Genomic DNA, 16,668 nt, shown 5'->3' with positions numbered 1-16,668 from the left:
GAAACTGCGTGGAAATTGTTGGACCAATACAGGGGTCTTCAAACTTAGCTTTAAGACTTGGGGACTTCAACTCCCAGAATTCCTCCTCCAGTCATGTTAGCTCAGGAATTCTGGGAGTTGAAGTCCGCAAGTCTTAAAGCTGTCAAGTATGAAGAACTTTGCAATAGGATATGAAATGTGGGGAAACTGTCAGAACAATGGGACAGTTTCCATGCGATAAACAGAAAACAAGCTCATTGCAGATGCCTGTCTATAGTGAGAAGGGAAGGGTGGTAAAAGGTCTGAGGCAGAATGATTTAGGACTATTCTTTTAAACTTTAAAAGAACAGTCATAAATCAGTCTCAAGCATATTGTCCATTTCAAGGCGAGTTCCTTTTAAACAGTTTGTAAGAACTCCATAAAAGGAACTCACCTTGAAAAGGACAATATGCTTGATTTGGAATCTGTTCTGAAGCATCAAGTATTCTAAAGAGACTAAAGTTTTGCAAAGATCTCTACAGTCTAAAAATCCCCAGAGTTCCTGGGACAACAGTATCATGTCTGTCTGTCTCTAAGTAAGAAATAGAGAAAAATAAAAAATGTAGAATTATGCCTCCCACCTGTCTTTTTATCAAATATTATCATTTTAAACTTTTCGGTAACTTTTGTCCATTTTTAGCCTCCAAATCCTTACGGGGGTAATCCTTAACAACAGTGCGTTTAGTGAACATTCAAGATTATAATGGTACTGACTGTTGTAGCATTCCTATGGTTATGTGTTCAAAATACTTGGCAACTGACATGAAAGTCGCACATCCCAATATCATGTCAACACCTTTTGCAAAGTTCTGACAGTCAAAGTCAAATTTCAACTGTTGTTAATAACTTAACAACTGCAGTGATTTACTTAACTGTGGCAAGAAAGGTTGCAAAATGGGGCAAAACTTAACAATTGTTGAATAGCAATGGAAATTTTGGACTGAATTGTAAGTCGAGGACTACCTATAATCGTATCATTTTCAGCCTGCTAGTAAAGATGTTATGGAAGATACTCTTTTCTGGTGTGTAAAATTGTTTTATTCTTATTGTAGTTGGAATGTACTTCTATGGGGAAAGCATTAAATACAAATGTTGTTTTGTGTTTCATTTTGTGACCACTCACATATGGGTCCTGTAATGAATGCAATCCAGGGGTGGGATTCAACCGGTGTTACTACTGGTTCAGTGACTACGCTGTGCATGCGTGTAAAAAGACCTTAAGCTGTGCCGCCCAGACAGCTGAAAAGTGCTGTACGGAGCATTTGAAAAGCCTTTTTTCCTGCTTTTCCAACTTCGCATAGCCTACGTGTAGAGCAACAATTGTTTTTTTTCAGATCCTCAGAGTTCGTTGCCATGAGGTGCCATATCCAGTATGAGAGAATGAGAGCAGTAAAACCAAATTTAACACACCTGCTGCCCCTTCACACCTGAGACCTTGTAACACTAACAAGTCACATGACACCAGGGAGGGAAAATGGCTAGTTGGGCCCCATTTGGACATTATCACTTAGGGGTGTACTCACTTTTGTTGCCAGCAGTTTCTACACTAATGTGTGTTGTGTTATTTTGGTGGGACAGCACATTTACACTGTTATACAAGCTGTATACTCACTACATGTTGTCACATGAAAAGATATACTTAAATATTTACAAAATGTGAGGGGGTGTACTCACTTCTGTGATATACTGTATCTGTATTGCTGCAAATGGAACATGTGGATGAACTAAGCCACTGTGGCTATTTTCACACCATAGGCTGAATCACAAGCTACAGGGAGTCTTCGTTTAGTGACTGCCTCAGAAAGTGACAGTTCAAGAGTTACAAAGGTGACTTTACAACCATTCTTTTATTTAAGACATGGCAGGTTTATAAAGCAAAGGAAGATCATAAGCAGTCACCGTTTCACCTACTGAATGTTTTGCTTACCTATTTTCACATAAAATTATATTTTTTATTTCGGGAATATTCTTAGTCATGAACTTGCAATACTTTACCGTTAAAAATGTGATTCATCCACCATTTTACTGAAATGTCTGGAATGTGATCCAAATGAAGGGATTTATATTTTGAAGATAATTTAATAAGTGTGTTTGGCTGATTATATGAAAGACAGCCAAGAACAAGCATTGACTGAAGTTAAAAATTGTAAATTAATGAATGTACAGGAAACAAAATATGAGTATAAAAATAATGGAATAAAAACACAAATAGAATGCTGGCAAGGAATTAAATTGAAGGGAAAGTAGATAAAGATAAAACCTGTTAATGGCTAACAATTGGAACATTAAAAAAATTGAGAGCTTGATTTTGGCTGCCCAAGAGTAAAAAAATTGAATAAATGCAATTCAGACCAGAATTGAAAAATTATCAAATATTCAAAATATATATTGTATATATAATATATATAATATATAATACATAATATATATATATATATATAATATATAAGCAGAAGAAACATGGATCATACAAGTTCGTGCAAGAACATTGCACAAACTGATTGTAAACAACAACCTAACAGTTGCCAGAATGATTCACTGGAATATCTGTAAAAATTATATACCAGTACAGGTAGTCCTTAACTTACAACAGTTCATTTAGTGACTGTACAAAGTTATGTTACTGAAAAAGTCACATGATCATTGCAGCATCCTCATGGTCATGTGATCAAAATTCCAATACTTGGCAATGACACATATTTATGATGCAGTGTCCTGGGTCACGTGATCACTTTTTGGGACCTTTTGACAAGCAGTCAGTGGGGAAGCCAGATTTACTTAACAAACTTGTTACTAACTTAACTATTTTAGTGATTCACTTAACATCTGTGGCACGAAAGGTCATAAAATGGGACAAAATTCACCTGACTGTCTCTCTCAACAACAAATTTTGGGCTCAATTGTGGTTGTATGTTGAAGACTACCTGTAATGAAAAATTAGTGGGTTTAAAAATTAATTGAGAATGAGCAGATAAAAATATTGTGAAATTTCTATATGAAAAACTAATAAACGTCTTGGCTCATAACACATCAGATTTAACTGTGGCTGAAAAGAAGACTGTGGATAATTAATGTGGCAATACTAGGGGATAGTAGAATAGAAATCAAAGAATTGCGGGGGGGGATCACAAAGTATCAAGATCTCAAAATCAGAGTTGAAAAATTACAGCATAAACCAGTTGCAAGGGTCACAGTGGTTATTGACACAATGGGTGCCATACCAATCTTGGAAAATCTGTACATTGACAAAATTTCCATTTGTCAATTACAAAAGGCTATAACTGCTTGAATTTGCATGCATACTATGCCGATGCATTATAATCAGGGATGGGATTCTACCAGTTTGCACCTATTCGCTAGAACCTGTTGTTAACATTCTAAGCAGTTTGGAGAACTGGTTGTTACAAGAAATTACTGGCCTAATTCTGTAAGAAAGGCAGGAAGGAAACATTCTGGTGTTGCTTACAGAAATTGCCTCTCCATTAACCCTTATTACATTCTTGGCAGAACTAGACTTCCTGTATCTGGAACTTCTCTGGTGTTTTTCCCTCTCCTTTGCTGGTACTTTGCTTGTGTGGAGTGACCATTCAAAGTTACAATGGCACTGAAAAAAGTGACTTATGACTGTTTTTCACACTTACAACTCTTGCAGCATCCCCACAGTCACGAGAGGCCAGGTGAAGAGATGCATGCCTCAATGTGAGTGATGCTGAATTGGCCACGCCCAGCCAGTAACATGACCACCAAGCCATGTCCACTCAGTCACATGACCACCAAGCCACACCCACCAACCAAGCCACGCTCACAGAACCGGTTGTTAAAAAATTTGAATCCCACCACTGATTATAATACAACATCCTAGGTTCTTGGGAAGAACTTGGTGCCTATTAAAGGCAACATCAACTAAAGAACTGGTGGCTGTGACTTCATAATTGTAATAATAATAACCGTTCTAATAAGTATAGCTTTATTTAAAAAATGTATTTGACATAAACTAATGAATAACCACACATTTATTTTTTTCTTAGTTCTTCAAGAATGAAAGAGATAACTAACTGCCTCTGAGCTGAAGATGATTGGTGGGTTCGCTGAAGGGACAAATTGGGCACTTTCTAGGTGAATCTAAGATCTAAAATATGATTTGAGTTTCTTAAGATACATAAATCATACTTTCACAATTTCTACACACACACACACACACACACAAACACACACCTATGATTTCCTCTTTAGGGTCCTAACTAGCAAATAGTGCACAGTATTTTCTCTGCAAAGATGTTTTCAATTCTGAAAAATGTGGTGAGTCTCCTTGTTCCCCATTTTAAACATTGGGGTCAAATGATCATTCAGATGAGTAAATAAACAAACAACAATAGAAAACAAATGCAACAAGCAAAGTCAAACCACTTCATTACTGTGCCAAGAAAGCATCCCTGGAATTATTAGGATCTGAGCTTATTGTTATCAAATACAGCAGTAAAAAACAGTAAAAATGTTTATTACAAAGTATTCATACATTTTATGGAAGAAATAGCCAACATCTTACCTACATCAGCACATGTGTTAGTTTAAGACATTTACAGCAAATACATTAATAGATTTACAAACAGGCTCACAAACTTGGTTCAAAAAGGAGGAAAAAATTAAACATTCATCACTGGTGTCAACTGAAACAAGGAGTTTGGAGTAAGAGACTTTCTGCTGTGTAAAGTCTTCTCTATACCTTCTAAGTTCTTGAGGAAGCTTCTTTTCTTTAGTCCATACAAGATGTCAGAATTAGCAGATACCATACTTTGTGCTCTGGAAAGAATGGTATTTTTGAAGCAAAAGATTCACACAAAAAGTTTATCCATAGTTCATTATTCATAACAAACGTTCTTAGAAAATATCAAACAACTCCAAAACTTTTAGAAAAAATATTGGCTGTATGTAGGTTGTTCATTCAAAAATCTGTTTAAAAGTCTTACACTTTAAGGTTTCTTTATACAGTCTTATAGTCATTTAGCTTCCAGAAATGTTCAAATATATAAAGGTTATGTTTTCCATGTTTACATGCTGTTCTATAAAGTTACCCAAATCCTTGGAAAACATACTGTACATATTTTTCCAAGTATGGGGGAACATAACCCAATACGCTGTTGCACTGTAACCAGTTTATATCCATCCTGCCTGATCTGGTTAGTTTTCTGGGCCTGAAATAGCCCTTATCCAGAGCTTTGTAACTGTGAAAGGTTCATGACAAGCCAAAAGCAGCCGAAATACTTGTAAATTGCCTCTCTCGCTGCTTGTTTGCCAGTTTAAGGCATTGTAGAATCACACTCTCATCACCTGCAACTAGCCTAATCCAGGCTTGTGATGAGAGCTACAGTATATTTTGACTTATTAGACTTATTACTTTCATTTATATTCAGCTCAGTTAAGATAACCAAACATATCAAAACCACAGTAACAACAGTAAACCTTCCTGTTGGTTAACACAATGAAGAAAAAAAATGAAAATAAGAATCACGTATTGCCAGAGGAGGATCTGCATATTACCAATCCTGCATCCCAAAAGTGATTTTTTCCAAAAGCAACTGGACTTTCTGTCCACCCTGAAGATGACATGTGTGTGGCCATATTTTATTGTAGCCTTTGCCCTCTTTTTCTATTAGCATTTAGGTTTGTAGTAACTGAATTTAAAAATACTTTCAGGCTCACCATTTTCTAACTTGAAAGAGGTTTGTAAAGATAAGGGGTCAGGGTTCTGAACCGAAGAAGCGAATCATTTTCAAAGAAAACACCCAAGAAAGTCCAGTTGCTTTTTGGGGAAAAACACATTTGGGACAACCATGGCCTTGAGAAACTCATCATAGCCAGGTATTGGGGACTTTCCTGAAGGGCAAAAGGGATGTTGGTGACCTAACTTTGGGTAGAGTGCTGTTCCAAAGGAGAGACAGTAACAGAAAAGGCACGAATGCCTTGTGATCCCTGACAAAGACAATTCCTCAAGATGGGATTTGAAACATACCCTTCCTACTAGATCTTATCGGACAAGCCTGGTCAGGTGTCAAGGCAATAGGGCTTTCGACAACCAACACCTTGATTTGCAACTGAAAGACAACTGGTAATCGAAGCAGCTCTCACAGTAGTGATGTTACCTGAGCAGTTCAGTAGGCTCAGTTATAGTTTATGGACCAAGTTCAAGGGTAGGTAAAGATGAAAAAAATTAAATTCAACAATTCAATTAACATTTTTCCAGTATACATAACCTTGAAGACCATACTAATAGATGGATATGTTCAATAGAAATAGCACTCCCATGTTTGCTCTTACCTGGGAGAATCTATCCCACTATCTCCTGTTATACTCTGGTTTTCTGTGCCTTGTAAGTGGTTTTGGTTATGTTGGATTTCCCGATCTAGAGGAGCATCATTTGAGTTATCGAATGGCTGTTGTGTTCCCACAAGATTTGCCTTAATTTCCCAGTCTTTGGATGACAACATCAAGGAAGCTGTTTCCATAGCCACTTTATTTGCTGACTTCTCCCAAATTCTGTTCTCTGCTTCCTGCACCTCACTGAATTCAAGGACATGCCTTTCAGTATTATCAGTTCTCCTGCCTTGATCATAAATACCCTCATTCTCTTCATTGTTTTTAGAAGATACTTGATGGCACATACAAGTTTCTCCTTCCAAGTTCATTTTATCATATTCCTTTAAACTATCCTTTGATTTATTCTGACTAAGAAAACCACTTTCTTCATGTTGGTATGTATCAACTGTATCTGTATCATTTGGGTAGCTTTGAAAGAGATCGGCCTTTTCTTTTCCCAATACTTTCGGACTCACGTCTTCTCTAACGTTATTCCATTTTTCTGACTCCGTTCTATATCGGAGCTGATAACATTTCAATTTGGATGATTCAATTTCTTCTTCCTGGACAAGGTCACCCACTTTCTGATATTGAACTGGATCACCATAAATAAATCCCTCATACTGCGGATTCACGGACTCAAACCATTGGCTTGTGTCCTTGGTCTGCATCTCACTCTTCAAGTCCTTTTGTCTGTGTGCGGCAACAACTTTGGACTGTTTGAATTGGCAGATAATACCTGCATCAGTGGGAAGATAGCAATCTGAATGCTGACTTGGTAAACTGCACGTGTTTGTTTTATCACAGGGCGTTCGAATCGATTTTTCGGGATACTTTTTCGCTTCTTCATTTTTGAACGTAGCCTGAACGTTAGATGCCTCTTGCATCTCCACTGTATTTTGGGAGTTCGTCCCTCTTTGCAGATTACACTTACAAGTGGCTCTCTCTGCCAAGGATGTGCGCGCGCCATCTGTTCGTAAAGCTTGGCACTGCTGGTGATCTGGATGTTTCTTCTTCTCAGCTTCAGCTTCACATTTGCCGGAGAGAGAGACCTTAGCTTTACCGTCCATGGTTCTTGAGGAATCTAAAGACTGGGACCATGAACGATGCCTCTCTGATCTAACAGCCTTGGGGTTTATATCACAATTTTTCTGACTTTTATAACCTTTTGATGACTTGTTCCTTCCATTTGGAGTATCTTGAAATGGATTATTAATTTCCCTTTTACGTAAAAAGTGAGGCTCCATATCTAACGCATCATCAACCAGCTCTCTACTGCAAACCATCATTTCGCTTGCAAGATGACATAATGGATGTTCAACAGAGCTTGTCAAATTGCCATCAGCCAGTACCAATTCACTGGTTTTATACTTTCCTTGTTTTTCTTTAATATGCTGCCCCTTCCTGTGATACTTTGTGGCTTTATTCTGTTTTTTCCAACTGTGTGCTTTTGAAATATATTTGTGCTTCATTGTTAGTACTTCTGTGGAGGTTCCTTTGCTGATATACTTCTTCTGTTCTTCCATTTTCTGCATTAGTGCTGTATGTTTAGTCAAGTTGTCAACAGTCAATACTGGATTGATCCGCTTTATGATTTCATGTTCAACATCCCGTGGAATGTTCTCCAAATTATCTTCATCTCTGACCGGCCATTTCTCAGGAGGAAACTGAGCAGAAAACGTCGAGTGGGATTTCCTAGCCTTTTCTTTCTTGGAAGTGTTGCGCCAAAAGAGGCTAAGGCTAAACTTTTTAGCCTTATCTTTTCCCTTTGCGGAAAGGACCGAGTGGGTGATTCCATCAGCCAGTGATTCTGTACTTGGTTTTGGAACTGAAGATCTAGATTCACTGGAATCTTTTTGACTTTTCCCGTTTGGCTCCTGGCTAATTAATTCCTGACATTTTGTTGGTTTTACTTCCTTGTGGCCAAGGAAACAGGAACAGGATCTACAATGGGATACAACAGGCAAAGGATCTGGTGCCAGCTCTGTAGCATCTTCCATGCTTACCAAGTATGTGCAAGAAGGCTCGGGAAGGCATTTGTCTTCCAGCAAGGCCCTCTTGTTGCTCTTTGTAGTGTTATTAGAGATAAAATAGGTATTTGGGGTTACTATGAAGTATCCTTCCCCAGTATGGTATATCTTTCGCTCTTTAATTAGCATCCCAAGAGTACTGTAGAGAATATCATGGGTGGGAGTTGCAATACCTAGAATAATAAGGATAATAATTTTTATTAGAATTCATTCAACATTTAAAATATTTTTGATTCTGGCCATATTCGCCTTCACAGTAAAGTGTGAAAAAGCCCCTATGTTGATATAATCCTATGTTTTTCCCCCAGAATTAAATGTCATTGGTTTCAATAAGGTCTTCTTTATTCCTAAATACTGTACATACATTGTCTTTAGAAAATGAAAAACAAATTTGAAACCCTTAACTGCGCATAACTAAGTTTCCTAATCAAAAAGATCAAATAAAGAGTTTTAAGATGATATTATTCCCCCACTATGTGATAGGCTGTCATTCCCACTGGCCATGCTGTCTATTTGAGGATAAGAATTGTGTCACAAAGAAAATCAAGTAACAGAAGGCTGTGAACAAATTAATATCAGAAAAAGTTTGCCATTGGAAAAATGTGGTTAATCATACACTATAAGCTGTGCTTTGGCTCTGAATTCAAAAAAATACAAGTCAAAGATGCATTCACAAAGCTACAAGATTCCCCTGAACAGAGCGCATTCATAAATTGCTACCAATGATGAAATCTAGGCCTTTAGCCTACCTTTAGGCTGAAGGAGGTAACCCTCTCTGGAAGCTGATTGGGGATCTGTTAAATAACAAATTATATTTTCTGGAGGGAAAGCAGGCAGATCCTTCAACTGGAGCATAAAAATGTCTTGAGGAGGCTAGAATATAATTTCATTTATTGCAATGCAACTGTACTAATAGAACTGATCTGTAATTTATATACTGTACTAACGTTACATTTGGTATCTCACTGGAAAAAATATAAGGCTTTCTTTTTTGTACCAGCACAATTTTTCCTATAAAAATGCCTAAATACAGGTGAATATACAGTTTAAGAAGAAAACTATCTGGACAATCCAACAAGGAATAAAGATTGCTTGTTGAAGATACTGAGTTTGACTACACTGATGAAAAAGAAATGAGATATATAAAATGGAGCATCTTGACCAGAATTTTAAACAAAAAGCACTTCATATTTATTTATTTATTGAATTTATATTGCTGCCTATTCACCCATGGCAACTATTAAAAACAAATTTTCCCTTTTGGATTATACACCTTCAAACTTTTATATGGAACAATTGTATACTCGGGAGTCCAACGTGGTATAGATCAGGGGTCTCCAACCTTGGCTACTTTAAGACTTGTGGACTTCAACTCCCATAATTCCTCAGCCAGCAAAGCCACAAGTCTTAAAGTGGCTAAGGTTGGAGACCCCTGGTGTAGATTTTATCTTTAAATGCCAGTAGTAGGATGCTTTCTCCCAGTTGGACAATAGTGGGCAGCAAATACATAATAAACATTGCAATGGAAGCTTGTGATTAGTTGACCTGTTCACGGCATGTTCCATTAACTCTGAAATTCTTTTAAAAGTATCAAGCAGAAGAGCCGCAGTCCTTCACCACACAAGTTACTGGAACTGCTTTGGGGGTTAGGAAACAAAACTGGTTCGTCAATTCTAGGATTATTGAACTACAAAAATCTGAGTGGAGATGGAAGCAAACGAACTTTACTCCTTCTTGTCAGAACAAAGAGGTTCTCATTTCAAAAGATATTGGCTGTGCTCCCTGAACCATCTGCTAGTCCTGGACTTGATAATTCAGTGACCACTGGGTCAGATAACATGTTCTCTTGACTTGAATAGCTGCCCATCTCACATATATGATTCTAGGTGACTCACAACAGTTAAAACCAACAAAAAGTGGAAATAAATGCAACAAATGCACAACTGTATTAGAAACACTATTAAAACCTCAAACACAAAATGATCACAGTCACCAGGCGAGCACCAATCATACTCCCCATTCAGTACAGGTAGTCCTCGACATACAACCATTCCCTCAGTGACCGTTCAAAGTTACAACAGCACTGAAAAAGTGATTTATGATCATTTTTCATATGACCATTGCAGTACCCTCATGGTCACATGACCAAAATTGGCAACTGGCATGTATGTAGGGTAGTTGCAGTATCTTGGGGTCACGTGGTCACCTTATGCAACCTGATAAAGTCTGGGAGGAGCCAGATTTACTTACTAACTCTGTTACTAAATTAATGACTGTAGTGATTAACTACGGTGGCAAGGAAGGTTGTAAAATGAGGCAAAGCAACTGCCTTGCTTAGCAACAGAAAATTTTGGCTAAATTATGATTGGTGTCAAGGACTACCTGTACAATGATTTGCAAGCTCGTCACTGCTAACAGTTTTTCCTAAAGTCTAAAAGGGTAGGGGTCCAATCTGAATTTCAAGGGAATGATGTTCCAAAGGAAAAGAGCCCGTCGGATGACACCCCTTAATAGATGGAAATGTCATCCTTCAAGACTCCTTTCTTCCGCTATCTTTTCGGCTGCCATAGAAACGGGGGGAGGGGGTGTGAATCAATTGGGCTTTGTGGAGTGAGAAATGTGCTGGAGGTTTTAGAGAATGAACTGTATAACTTGGGGAAAACTTTATTGTTTATGCTTATTTGCTTGCTTACTTACCAAACTAGGCCAAGATCAACGGCCAGATGTCTGCATCACCACCTGAAGATGCCCCACATGATATTATACACATCTTCAATTGGATGAACCGTTTGAACTATGGTGGGTGGGAACGTTGCCATAACTTTGTGTATGTGTTTTCCATGTGTAAATCCTCAGATCTAGAATTCTTTTGATACTACCACTTGATTTCCAGAAAAGTCCCTTTTCTCTATAACAATGGAGTCTAAGAGTGTCTTTCTTGGATGTTGAATGGAGCACCATCTGACAGGAACCTATAACATGCCTCTCCTGCTGGATCTGATGGGACAGGGAGATCTAGCCAGGGAAGGATACTCCCTCAAATCTCAGTCTCATGCCACATATGGCTTTATACGTCACCTTTCAGCATCTGGAAGCACTTTGCAGTCAGTGGACCAATTTTCTTGAGTTACTGCTGGGTAGATTGCTGAGAGAGGGCCAAAAAACAGGGAGAGGAGAAGGATGTTGACATGTCTTTTGCTGGAAATGAGCAGTTCTTCCCATCACAGTGTATGCGAAGAGGCTACGCATCTCTGCATGCTCACTGATGATACAACAGTGGTGGGACTTATCTCCGCTGGGGATGAGTCTGCCTATCGAGATGAGGTAGACCGGTTGCTTTCGTGGTGTGGAGACAACAACTTGGTCCTCAACACCAATAAGACTAAGGAGCTTATAGTGGACTACAGAAGGAACAGATAAGACAACCAGTCCTTGCTTGTCAATGGAGACTGAGTGAGGCAAGTGGCCAGTTTTAAGTTTCTGGGTATTACCATAAAAGAGGACCTGACCTGGGGTGCCCACATTGCAGCACTGGTCAAAGGGGCTCAGCAGAGATTATACGACCTGAGACTTCTCAGAAAACAACTGAATGAGAAACTGCTGGTGACCTTCTACAGCTGCACCATAGAGAGCATTTTAACATACTGCACCCCTGTGTGGTTTGCCAATTGCACAGTGGCAGATAGGACAGCACTCCAGAGGGTTAACGTCATTGCCCAGAAGATCATTGGTTGCTCTCTCCCCTCTTTGGAAGAGCTTTATAGCTCCCACTGCCTTAAGAAAGTTCCAAACATTCTCAAAGATCCATCTCATCCTGGGAACCCTTTTTTTGAACTATTACCATGTGGCAGATGGTACAGAATAATAAAAACAAGGACAAATAGGCTGAAAAACAGCTTCTATCCCAGGGCAGGAGCTCTTTTGAATTCTGTTGTATAGTGCAGTGTTGGTGTAGTGTCGGGGTTTCTGGTTCAATGTGTGAAGGGTGAAGGATGTGTGTTTCTGTTTATTTTCATGGTCATGATGTGCACTGATTTTGTTGTAGAGGTGCAATGACAATAAAGTAAGCTAAACTGGATACAGACACATTATATGTATCTTGGGAAGAGCTGGTGCCACTTTGAGGTCTAAGCTCCAAAAATGTAAGACAGCTTCAGATGTGTATTTCCAGGTTTATATTATCACTCTTAGGATGACACAAAGCAAGTTAGAAGACATTGTTTTACATTTTGATATGCAAAGGGAATTAAAATGGCTTTCCCAATCCCTGGCAGAATCTAGCATTTCACTCTTCTCACTGCAGCCTAAACTGAAAGTTTATATTCAATATCCGCAACCCTCGATTTAGCCCATTACCTGGGTAGTATTTTCCCAACTGATGCAGTAAAGCTTCCTGTGTAACTGTAATATGAGCTGCATTCATATCAGATATAGCACAACACAAGACCTCTGCCAAAGGAACAAATTGAGACTGGGAAATTGGATTCATATGCACCGGAGAGACATCACCTACAATGAAGAGAGGGAGAGAAAGGGGGTGGGGGTGAAGGAGACACAAGGAAAACATTAATTTTTGTACTTTTGAATAATTTGTTGTCTCCCCCCCCAATTCATTCAAAAGCTAAGCTTTAAAGTTAGTCTGAGAAAAATCATCAGAAAATAGCTAGATATTGAATTGTGATGAATAATAAATTTTGGGGAAGAAATAAATTTCTTCCCCAAACCCCCAAAATGTTAACCTGCTTAGACTGTCTACTATTGACCTCACCCCTTTCCTAAGAGGTCTGTAGGGGGCGTGCATAAGCGCACCAATCGTGCTTACCGTCCCTGTCCTATTGTTTCTTTTATTTTTTTTAGTTTTCTTATATGTATCCATGTATTCATAGCTGCGTTTTTACTTATACCTATTATCTTGTAAGCAATTGACACATAAAAATAAATAAATAAATAAATATAATAAATCAAATATTAACAAAAACCCACAGCCAGTTCTGCAGGAGAAGACTGCAGCCGAGCACAACAACCTTTTGAAATGAGATTGTGATGACATGTCAAAATTAAACATTTGAGGAGGAATAATTGTTTACATTTTGCTGAATTGGTTAAGGGTAAGAATTGGAGTAGAGGGGTCCTTGATGCTCTTTGAGCTTGATTGTTTTCTTGCAGATGTTTCATTAGGTAATATTAGCAGTGCTGATAGGGAGTGTGGTTTGTTTATATTCTAAACCTAACATCAGACCAACAATCAAAAAGTAAACAATAGCTAATCAAGGAACTGCCAAACAAAGTAAACAGTAAACAGCCCAACCAAAGAACCACCAAGATCTCACCCACCAATACTGAGCGGGCAAATAGAATATAAATCAAGAACAAACCCCACTCCTTACTACCGCTGATGATGGTTAATGAAATGCCTGCAAGAAAACAACCAAGCTGTCATGCCCCTGATGGAGACGGACTCTGAGGAAGAGGAGGAACAGCCAACGGGGAGTGGGAGTGTGGCTCCAGAGGTGGTAGAGGAGGCTGGGAAAGGGCAGAGGCCGGCTGAGCAGTCAGAGGAGGACCCAGGCCCATCCCCTATCCATCTTAGGGCACGCAGGGAGGAGAGGATCAGGGTAAAATGTGGTCTACTCGGGAGGAGAGGGCCATGATCCCCTTCATGAGTTGCAGGTGTGAGATCTGCATAAAAGGTTGGACCTGTATGCTAGCAGGCACTGGAGACAAAATAGTGTTTTATTCCTAAACAAGGTTTATCTTGGTTGGCGTTCTTCCAATGGACTGTCCCTGCTTATCTTCCTGAAGTTGGCAATTATCTATCCTGGTCTGTCTTGGAATTTTATTCAATGCGGTTTGTTTTTTGTTTTTGCTTCGTTGTCGGCTCTTTGACTTTGAACTGTGTTTCTTTTCTTTGAAATGTTATTTTGGAAATAGTTTATTCCTCCACTGTGAACAATTAAACAGTGAAGCCAAGCTGAAGGCATTAAAGGACTTTTAGTTCTGTTTTGGGTTTTGCTATATTTCTGATATACTCTGGGTCATCACACAAGCTCAGAGAGCACTGAGAATCTCTCATTTGAACTCTGAGCTACAAATGTTTTTCTCCGGTGGTAGAAAGCCTCTTAGAGCCAAACTACTTCCAGACTACAACCTACACAGTTCTCATCATGTGAAAAATAACCCCGAACTGCATTGCCATTTTACAACTTTAAAAATGCCAATTTTTCAGTTGTGCGATTTTTTTTGATGAAAGATTTCTACAAGGGTTGAAGAGCAAGAATGGATGTGGCTTGTCATTCAGAGACATGTCACATTCACTTTCATTTTTAATTTTGCAATCAGGAAAAAAGCAGCTATCTTTAGAATGGACATACAATCCACCTTCCTTTAAGCCCCCAGAGCTATATAGGATAGGTTAGATATATAGGATAGGCTCCCATATAGGATGAAATTAGTCATGTACCGCTTCCTGGAGGGACCCAGGTAGTGGACAATCTCCTCAGGTTGTTGGGCCTACCCACTTCTATATTATATCCATGCCCCTCCTGATGGGTGAAGGTCATCTAGGAGATAACTTGCTGTTCAGTCTAAGCACTGTATCTGCTTCTTTCAGAGAGGAAGTAAAGGAAGAGATGTCTATTTGCTGAACAAATGGTTGTTAAGCAAGGACTAATGACCATTTGAAAGATAAATTCTATATAAACGTTCCAACAACATTTTTGAGGATCAAGACCTTGATAGCCCGTAGCATTAATGCCCTGTAAATAATAATCTAATGTCTATCTCAAAGATGCTTTTTCAAAAAGACAACTGGACTGTTTTTTCCTTGAGGAAGAAGGAAATCTTTCACTTCTCATCCAAGGAAGTTTTATCAGTTGTGATGGTGATGGAGGGATAGGTGCTGACCCTTGAGATTGGATGGTGCGGGGGATGGAAGGATAGGTTCTGGCAGGATGGTGGGAGGAGGAAATGGAAGGATTTTATTTCTTAGAGGTCAGAGACAGTGCTAAGGACCAGAATCTTTCCATTCTCCCCTCCCTTAATCCCGTCAGAACCTATCCTTCCATCCTGACCACCACCATCACAACTAAATGAAAAGCAAAAAGTTTTCTTCTTCTTCCTCAAGGAAAAAACAGACCAGTTGCCTTTTTTGAAAAAGTACCTTTGACCCGGATGACTTAGAACAAGGGTCTCCAACCTTGGCAATGTTAAGACTTGTGGGCTTCAACTGGGAGTGTGGTTCCAGAGGTGGTGGAGGAGGCTGGGGAAGGGCAGAGGCTGGCTGAGCAGCCAGAGGAGGACCCAGGCCCATCCCCTCTCCATCCTAGGGCATCCTGACCCCTGACTTAAAAATTCCACAGACAATCTAATGTCTATGTGTTCAATTTCTTGTAATGAATTTGAAATTCTTGGAAAGATATGACTAGGTTTGTATGATTGATGAGTCCTAATATAAGATTTGACTTGAAATTCTAAACCTAGAAAACCATGAATTACGCTGTCTTCGGTCTGATCTAAGTACAGTATATAAAATCATACATTGCAATGACTTACCTGTCAATGAATACTTCAGCTTCAACCATAACAACACAAAAGCACACAACAGATACAAACTCAAGGTAAACCACACCAAACTTGATTGCAGAAAATACGACTTCAGCAACAGAGAGGTCAATGTCTGGAATACTCTACCTGACTCTGTGGTTTCTTTCCCCAAACCCCCAAAAGTTTAACTTTAGACTGTCTACTATTGACTTCACCCCTTTCCTAAGAGGTCTGTAGGGGGCGTGCATAAGCACACCAACATGCCTACTGTCCCTGTCCTATTGTTTCTTTTATTTTTCTTATATCTACCCATTTCATGTATTCATAACTATGTATATACTCATACCTATTATCTTGTAAGCGATTGACAAATCAAATAAATAAATAAAAATAAATAAATAAAGATGAACCTTGTTATATGTTCTGCCTCCTGCTGGTCAGGAGAAGTTTTGAAAGCAGTTGCATATGTGAAAGGTTGGGTTAGACATCTGTAGTTATGGGTAACTGTTCAACTCCACATCTTTCAACTTTCATGAAAGAAATAATGTAGGCAAATACATTTATTCAAGTCCTTAGCACAGAAGTGCATGTTATTTCAGGTTTCTATTTATTCTGTATATATTTTAAAAACATCCACCTGACAGAGGGACCATTAAAGTCTCTCTTGAAATTATATGAAGCGTGCAACCTACATGTTCACTTAGAGATTGTTATAAGACCCTT

The 16,668-nt window shown here is 38.8% G+C and overlaps 1 protein-coding gene across 1 annotated transcript in view; it reads right to left on the bottom strand.

The window, feature by feature from the left end:
- Positions 1-4,500: 4,500 nt before the first annotated feature.
- STOX1 (storkhead box 1) overlaps positions 4,501-16,668 on the bottom strand; it is a 37,877-nt gene continuing 25,709 nt past the window's right edge. Inside the window, exons 2-4 of the mRNA XM_026713507.2 lie at positions 12,760-12,912; positions 6,335-8,576; positions 4,501-4,819 (exon numbers count right to left, since the gene is read on the bottom strand). Coding sequence (XP_026569292.1) covers positions 4,663-4,819; positions 6,335-8,576; positions 12,760-12,912 — 2,552 coding nt within the window. The 3' untranslated portion in view covers positions 4,501-4,662. The remainder of the gene's footprint in view (positions 4,820-6,334; positions 8,577-12,759; positions 12,913-16,668) is intronic.

The sequence above is a fragment of the Pseudonaja textilis genome, chromosome 4 (genome assembly GCF_049901715.1).
Source record: "Pseudonaja textilis isolate UNSWEBS1 chromosome 4, rPseTex1.2, whole genome shotgun sequence".
Lineage (NCBI taxonomy): Eukaryota > Metazoa > Chordata > Lepidosauria > Squamata > Elapidae > Pseudonaja > Pseudonaja textilis.
This window is presented reverse-complemented; position numbering and strand designations above follow the sequence as displayed.